This window comes from Aegilops tauschii, chromosome 7 (assembly GCF_002575655.3).
Source record: "Aegilops tauschii subsp. strangulata cultivar AL8/78 chromosome 7, Aet v6.0, whole genome shotgun sequence".
NCBI classification, from domain to species: domain Eukaryota; kingdom Viridiplantae; phylum Streptophyta; class Magnoliopsida; order Poales; family Poaceae; genus Aegilops; species Aegilops tauschii.
The window spans coordinates 585,356,690-585,365,321 of record NC_053041.3 but is presented as its reverse complement, the minus strand read 5'-3'; the positions used below and the strand labels follow the sequence as shown (position 1 = coordinate 585,365,321).

The following is an 8,632-nucleotide window of genomic DNA, read 5'->3' as shown; positions in this document are numbered from 1 at the left end:
CAACTTGCAATACCCGTCAAGAAGATTCAGCACTATATCGATGCAGCGCAGCAAGGGACGTTTGTTCCAGACAGAGAGAACGACGAGCTCATAATGGCCCTCGGGAATCCTGAGCACCCTGGACGGACACGAGGCATGCCAGGCTCCGTTTCGTGGAAGGCTGGTTTTCCGGACGCGGGCGGTTACAAAACCCAGGAGAGGAGGAAAAAAGTGGAGCAGATCCAAATTCAGCGTCTGCACGAAAGGGTTCAAGTGCTAGAGGAACGAGACAACAATACAGATGCCGAAACTGCCCCCGAAGCTACACCGCCATCTCAGCGTAGAAGCAGCGTGGCTTCCACTGAGCTGCCTCAGCTGGAGCATGCGGCTACTCCTAGCTACCCCGTGGATGCTATCACGGAGTCTCAACATTGCCACCTTATGGCGGAATGGTAGAACTTGAAAGTCAAGGCGGCTGTTGGCTCTGTTTTACCTACTGAACCCGGCGCAACCTACCACTGCCGGCCGATTCCTGAAGGATATGCTAGGGTGATGGTGGATGAAATAAAGGAGGGATTTGAGGACCTCCAGCTTGACCACCCTACCGGTGAAGGGGAGACTCGGCTGGGTTTAGCTCTGAAGACTCCATGCCTATGGCGGAAGGAGCTCATCAAGCTTCCGAACTGGACGGCTCCGGCGAGTAAGGGCACTCCGCCTCCTCCTCCGCCTCCTCCTCCGGCGAGTGATCAGGGCACTCAGCCTCCTTCTCCGGCGCGTGGCGGCACTCCGCCTCCTTCTCCGCCAGCGCCGGCGCGCCAGAGCAGCCAGCCTCCTCCTTCTCCGCCTCGTCAGCAAGGGCGGAAGAGACCCGCCGCCGCTGCGGCTGCTCCGGCGCGTCGTAGTCCTTCTCCTCCGCCTCGTAAGCAAGGAAAGAAGACAGCCACAGCCACTCCGTCTGCTCTGCCGGCGTCTAGCAGTACAGCTGCCAGAGGCGGGAGGCAATACAGATTCGGTCCTTCTCTGAAGACTCCAGAGAAGTTACCATTTGAGAGGACCGAGGAGGAGAACGCGAAGATCGTGTGAGCCTAAGTGAAGAACTTCTTTGAAGGGGACAAAGCAAAGAAACATCTACCTCCGGAGGAGAAGGTAGATCCGGTGAAAGCAAAGCGCACTCTGGCTGCCCTGACAAAACCACCAAAGTCTCCGCCAAAAGGCAACTATGAGCGCGTTCTTGCAAAGGCATATGCCGAAGCGGAGCGGTCGGGAAGTACTGTCAGTGATAAAAGGATGAAAGAACGACGAGCTGGGAAAAAAATTGCCCAGCTCGGCGAACAAGAGAACCAATCGTGCCCCCCGCTCAAGGTGTCAAAAGACATCGTCGCTAATGATCCGGGTATGGTGCCCGGTTATACCGATCTTGGAGATTACCTGCCCGACGATGTACATTATGAAATCATGGAGGTGGACGAACACAAATACCATTACGGGAAGCCTCTCGTCCAAGATGTCAAATCTCTAAGCACGATGATGCGAAGACTACATGATTGGTACATGAAAACCTGCAGAGAGTCTGATGGGATGAGTACTTTAACGCTGAGAGTTAAACCGGAGCATGACCTCGTTGGAATTGAACTGCTGAATGTTCCATTTGAGGATTTCTTCCAGTTTTACAATCTAAAGTCCCTCGATAAAACAACGATCACTTGCTACTGTCTGTAAGTAGTACTACTTCTGTCATTAAGTCTCTCTATATAGGTCAGCTCTTTCATTGCATGTATTTATACTTATCCTCACTAAATTATGCAGATTGAAGATCGCCGAATTGAAGAAAAGACAAATCGGTGATATTGGGTTCATTAACACAAATCTCATAGATGATTATCAGGTTAAATTTCATGCCAAAGATACCGAGGCCAACTTGCTACAATCGTTGGTAATAAATCAAAACAAAGATATAATACTCTTTCCTTACAACTTCAAGTGAGTGTTACTGTCTTCTGCATATTCGGTTTCCCTTTATTAGTCCAGGTTATGGTAATGTAATTGATGACTTATGCATGCATGCGCAGCTTCCACTATATTCTCCTAGAGATTAAGCTTGAGCCGGGAGTAGTAACCGTCTTAGACTCGAGACGAAAAGATCCCCAGGACTATGCGAACATGACTCAAATGCTCCAGAAGTAAGTTAAATCGATCATTATCCACCATATCAGCAACTTTGTTCATTTCCTGATATCAAGTAATTGTTTTCTTTGTCTGGCAGGGTTTGGAGAAAATTCACCTCAAAAGCCCCGGGACTGCCGAACCAGCTGCAATTTAGACACCCGAAAGTAAGTACTATAGTAGCATGTTCCGCACATCTCCTAGTGATTCAAGCGCTAGTTTGATCAATACCATTTAGCATGCTTGCTTATCAGTTTGATTGAACTCTATTTCTTGTAAAGTGGTTGTGGCAGCAACCCGGGAATAATTACTGTGGATACTACATTTGCGAGTCCATCCGCTACCATACCTGTGAGCGGGGCTACACTGAAGAACAATATGAAGTGCGTAAGCAATAATATTCACAATTTTATTTTATTACCATCATTTGTGTTGAGTTTCATTTATTCATATATATATGTATTGACCCCCTTCTTCAAATTAGATTTTTCGGAAGCGGGATCAACTCCTAGCACCAGATCGTATGCGAGGAATTCAAGAGGAATTGGCGGCATTCTTCCTTGACCACGTGATCGCTGAAAACGGAGAATACTATGTGGACCCTGTGTTCCTACAATATAATTGGGAGATTGTATTGTAAGAGATAATTATTGTATATATGTAGCCGGTAGTGTCGGATAGATATACGAGAACTTGTTGTTCGACCAATATCTCGGAGAAGGAGAGGTGGTCGATATCACTTCTCTCTGTATGCATATATATATGTTCATGACGATCTTCTGTTTCCTTCATTTGATTACTAGCTAGCGTGTCTACTCCTCTCCATACGTATATAGTACGTAGCGTCGACAAAGCACGGAGATAAGAGGGGACACTTCTCTCTATTAATTAGCTAGCTAACACAATATATGAAACACCTAAATTAACCCCCCAAAACCCCTAAACCACCCCCTTTCAAAAAAAACAAAAACCTCAGCTCCTGCCAGGTGCTGACGCGTGGATGCCTATTGGTCCCGGTTGGTGGCACCAACCGGGACCAAAGGCCCTCCTGCCTGGGCTCCCCGCACCGGCCACGTGGACGGCCTTTAGTCCCGGTTCGTGTAAGAACCGGGACTAAAGGGCTAGGGCATTAGTAACGACCCTTTAGTCCCGGTTCCAGAACCGGGACTAAAGGCCCTTATGAACCGGGGTAAAAGCCCCTTTTCCTACTAGTGCATGTGCAAGAAAGTTGAGAGGGTTACGGCAAAAAGTGGATGCACTTCGTGTACAAAACAGACAATCCCTTTCAAAGTATCAGGATTTCATCCGGAAACTCGTCTGTTACAAAGGGATTTCATTTTTGAAAACTTATTTGAACTCCTGACTTTTTGTGTGTTCAAAATGCACCATTCAAAGCCACATCATCATTGGTCAATCCTTTCTGACTTCATTTGTTATTTTTCATGCATTTACTAATTATTTTGAGCTATAAGACCCTAAAATTGAAAAGCATTTCAAATGAACTCTGAAAAGGTTGAAAGTTGGCATGATATCATCATTTCATCCACATAGCATGTCCAAGAAAGTTGAGAGGGTTACGGCAAAAACTGGATGCACTTCGTGTACAAAACGGACAATCTCTTTCAAAGTATCAGGATTTCATCCGGAAACTCGTCTGTTACAAAGGGATTTCATTTTTTAAACCTTATTTGAACTCCTGACTTTTTGTGTGTTCAAAATGCACCATTCAAAGCCACATCATCATTTGTCAATCATTTCTGACTTCATTTGTTATTTTTCATGCATTTACTAATTATTTTGAGCTATAAGACCCTAAAATTGAAAAGCATTTCAAATGAATTCTGAAAAGGTTTTCCTTCTACTTACAACAAAAAACTTATTTATTTTATTTCTAATTACTTATGTCTTTTACTTTAATTATTTTATTTTTATTTATTTTACTGCTGCTATTTTTATTTATTTTACTTGCTGCTATTTTTACTTAATTAATTAAGGTTTATTTATTGTAGTTACTATATTTTATTTTATTTTATTTTATTAAGGTTTATTTAGTTTTATTTATTTTATTAAGGTTTATTTATTTTATAAATATAAAAAATGAACATAGATGCACTTATAGAGAAAATTCAACCTAAATTCATACTAAATTTCTATGAAATTTACTATGAATTTAAGTCAAATTTTCTGTATAAGGGCATCTATTTTCACTTTAATAGAAGCTCAACAAGGCATAGAGGGACGGGCTTATAAACTGGTGTGAGCGCCCTTCGGTTGGCGAGGTGGGACTAAACACTGGCCGCAACTAGGACCAGCCCTTTAGTCCCGGTTTGTGGTATGAACCGGGACTAAAGGGTGGTGGGCCAGGAGCGTGGCCCATTGGTCCCGGTTTGTACCACCAACCGGGACCAAAGGGTCCATACGAACCGGGACCAATGCCCACGAGGCCCCGGCCGGCCCCCTGGGCTCACGAACCGGGACCAATGCTCACATTAGTCCCGGTTCGTGACTGAACCGGGGCTAATGTGAAAACTGCCCTGTGACCTAAGCCCTGTTTTCTACTAGTGTATACCACTATACGCTTCCTGCATGCTTCTTCAAATCCTTTAACCGATACTAGATTCACATGCATGGATTAAAAACTGTCGGTGCACCATGTACTACTCCGTACGCCTACATGATGCGGTACAACAAAGTGGCAGAAAATCGATCACTGCAATACCACTTGGATCCATTCGAGCACCGTATCTGGCTCTCCAGCAATGAGATCTTGCGCGCACGATGGCCTCGGAAGCCGCGCGCCTTTCCATTTTCGAGACCTCGGTCTCGGTCACATGGAGCGGGAGACTATGCATCCATGATCCATGCATGCATGCATGCCATCGCCATGCCAGGTTCTCCAAGCGAGCACACCACGTGGACCGCATCATGGACTACAGAGCAGCATCGTCCAAGAACCCAACTCGCCGTTTCGGACAACCTCCTTGCCCCTTGTATGCGCCCGTGACTGAAGCCCAGGCAGGCAAATTTGACAAATTTGACCTGTAGACGAAATCAAATCACAGAATGAACTGACCGTGAAACTATTTCACGCGGCTGACCTTTTTATGTGACGCCCGACACGAAGGAGCCACACTATACTGTGCAACACCTCACAGATAGGCGCTACACGCCTGGCCAGCGTTGCACCCACTGGTAGAAAATGGGCCTTTAGTCCCGGTTCGCAAAGGCCATTAATCCCGGCTGTGCAACCGGGACTAAATATGCGCGACTAAAGCCCCCCCCTTTAGTCGCGCCTCTTACGAACCGCGACTAAAGGCCCGTCCACGTGGGCGCCAGGAGTCCGTCGGGGCGGAGGACCTTTAGTCCCGGTTCTCGTGGCTAACCGGGACTAAAGGCCTCCTCCGCAGGTTTAGGGTTTTAGCCCCCCTAAACCTGGTTTCTTTTTAATTTGTAGTGTTTTACTTCTTTTATATTTTATTTTGTGTTTTATTTTAATTTTGATGAAGTTTCAGTACACATATTCTACGCTACTATATACATGCATATGAAATTTCAAACAAGAAGAATTCAAGAGGAATATATAATATATATTCAATCTCGGGTGACCATATACAACTTCGAACAAGTTTCCATACACAATTAGGATGGATGACCATATACAACTTCGAACAAGTTTCAATCTCGGGTATGCATATAAATTTCTTCGTCCTCGGTATAGTGTTCTCCTTTAGGATTGATGACTTCCCTCATGAAAAATCCTGCTAATTCATCTTGAATTGGTCGGAAGCGAGCTTCTGGACTAAGCCTCCTCCGCAAGTTATCCGTCGCCTTCCACACGCTATCCGATGCCTTCCGCTCAGAGGTGTGTCTCCGGATGTTCTCACAAACATAGTATCCACATAGATTGGTCCCCGGTGGCTGCTTATCCACATTAACTAACCTTCTAAAATCTAGCTCATGTTTGAATTCACCGACAATTTCTTCTGAGAACCGTCTCCAAACCCTACAGGGCAAAGACATTAAATGAACAAGGGAGTTATTAGTTACTTGATATTAGGAAATGAACGAAAGAGACCGATCGATATAGAGCTCAAATGATTGAAAATAATTACTTTTGCAGCATTTTTCTCATGTCGGCCCAACGCTTTGGATCCGAATCCATAGAGTCCATGATTAGAACTCTGGAGGTGTGAAGTTCAATATTTAGCAGAATCCAGTGGAACCTGCAGACACGTTACATGCACACTCATGCATAACTCGTCGATTAGACATACCATGCATGGAGTAAACAAAAGAGAATGGGCACAAGAGAGAAACACTCACCCAAAATGGTAAGGAAATAGAATATGACTTTTGAGTTGATGCTTTCTAAGAAACTTGTACAAGTCTTTCTCCACGTCTTCGGGGTGATTTTGTAACACATGTCCATTAACGATATGTGGGTCAATGAACCCAACATCATGGATGTTTCTTATTTTGCATTCCCAAATCTTCAATCTGCATAATAGCGTACGCAACAATATAGTTAGGACAATATATATATATATATATATATATATATATATAGTGCAGGCAATGAAGAACGAGATGAGGTAGAAATAAATCACTTACAGAACGTAGCAACTCAGCATAGATTTGTCGAGGTCGCGCAGATTGAACAGCTGGAACAATTCACTCATATGAACTTGTACAGAGTACCGTTTGGTGTGATGCTCCTCTGTAACATCCGCATAAACATATTCTTTGTCGGCCCATGTTTTGAATTGCTTGTACCAACGTAGCAGATTTTGCATTTGTGGTGGTAGACTCTTTTCCCGCGCAGGCTCGACGAGAGGCCCATTCCGCACATATTGTAATGCTATCTCACATACTGGCGCATCCTCAAGGCCTAAGAAGGCACGAAGAGTCAAACCCATCTCGGACGCTTGTTTCATGGCACTCACTACAGTCAATCCAAGTGCTGCCGCAGCTGCTATGATCTCGGGGTCCTCTTCCGGACCGGCTTTCACTATGAGCGGGGGGGTCGATTGTTTATTCTGCATCCCGAGCTGGTCAACTTGTTTCCCGCTTTTTTTACTTTCTTCTTTCTCCTCCCTCAATATTTTTGCTTGCCTACGAAGTTCATGTCCATAGTCGTCAGGCATATTCAGCTCGGCTTGGGACGGTGTCGTCAAAAAATCCTTAGCCCACTTCTTTTGCTTCTCAGTGAATACTTGCTTGGGCTCAGGCTCTTTTTTCGCCTTCGTATCCTCCTTCCATTTCTCATAATGAGCAGATGCGGCCAATTTGGTTTCAGCTTCACTAAGTTCCCAAGGCCTTGGGAGGAGAGGCTTCAGAGATGGCTCTGGTACCCTTGTGGTCTTAGGTACATAAGGGTCCGGGTTAATAGTCCAGGAGCGGGTTTCCTTGCTGTCCGCCTGCTTCTGCTTCTTCGCCGGAGGTGGATTGGGGGGCGTCGTACCCGCCGGAGGAGGATTGGGGGGCGTCGTACCCGCCGGAGGTTGTGGATCGGGGGACGGCATCGAATGGCGTGAAGGAGGTGTAGGTGAACCACCACGACCACCACCACCGCCACCACCATCGGAGGGGGGTGGACTTGTTAGCCTTGGCGCCTCGCCTGGAAACACTATGTACTTCTTTTTCCATAGAATGATATGGTGCTTGACATCTCCAAGTCTTCTCTCCCCTTCGGGTGTAGCTTTGTCAATCTCCAGGTCCTCAAACCCTTGGACTATATCTTCCACCGTGACACGAGCATAGCCATATGCAATGGGGTTGTTGTGGTGGAGTGCTCTAGGTGTACAGGGTAAAGCACTGCCGGTAGCTACCTTCGTGGAAACGTTCCCCACGGGATAATGCAGATCACATTCTTTCATCTCTTTTACATCATCCACGGGGTAGTGAGGCTCCGGTGCACGAATCTTGATCATCGGTGCATTAGCACCAGGCGGGGCATCCGTGGAAGCCACGCTGCTTCTCCGCTGCTGGCTTCCGTGATCCGCTTCATGATCTTCATGCGGCCCTGCAGCCGATTTTTCTTTTACTAGTTCATGCACGGTCTGCTTCAACTCATGGAGTTCCGATGCAAACTTCGCCAGAAGATCTGCATCCCGGTCCGTCTTTCTCTTACGGCTTCTGTAACAGTACGGGTCATTGTCTTGGGAAAACCCTACTTTCCACGGAACTCTGCCTTTGCCTCGTACACGTCCTCCGTGTTCATCATTCCCGAGGGCTATTGTCAGTGCGTATTTCTCTCTGTTGAACTTGATGAAGCCCTCTTGAGCTTGGGTCATTGCGTCAATAAGGGCTTGGGTGGGAGCAAACTTTTTCTTCCGGTGAACACACACCCCTGTCTCCGGGTCTAGCGATCCCCCATGCCCGTACCACCAGCTTTTGGCCCTTGGGTCCCATCCCTCTGTACCTAGAGGGATTCCTCGCACCCTCAGGTCCTCCTCCATCTTCTGCCACTTAGGCTCCGAAAGGCGGTATC

The 8,632-nt window shown here is 46.3% G+C and overlaps 1 protein-coding gene across 1 annotated transcript; it reads left to right on the top strand.

The window, feature by feature from the left end:
- Window positions 1–1,122: 1,122 nt before the first annotated feature.
- Window positions 1,123–3,178, top strand: LOC141026452 (uncharacterized). The gene is made up of 6 exons (XM_073503022.1): window positions 1,123–1,694; window positions 1,786–1,959; window positions 2,049–2,159; window positions 2,243–2,309; window positions 2,424–2,525; window positions 2,627–3,178. The coding sequence occupies exons 1-6, from the start codon at window positions 1,267–1,269 to the stop codon at window positions 2,780–2,782; spliced, it is 1,038 nt and encodes a 345-aa protein (XP_073359123.1). The 5' UTR covers window positions 1,123–1,266; the 3' UTR covers window positions 2,783–3,178.
- Window positions 3,179–8,632: the final 5,454 nt, after the last annotated feature.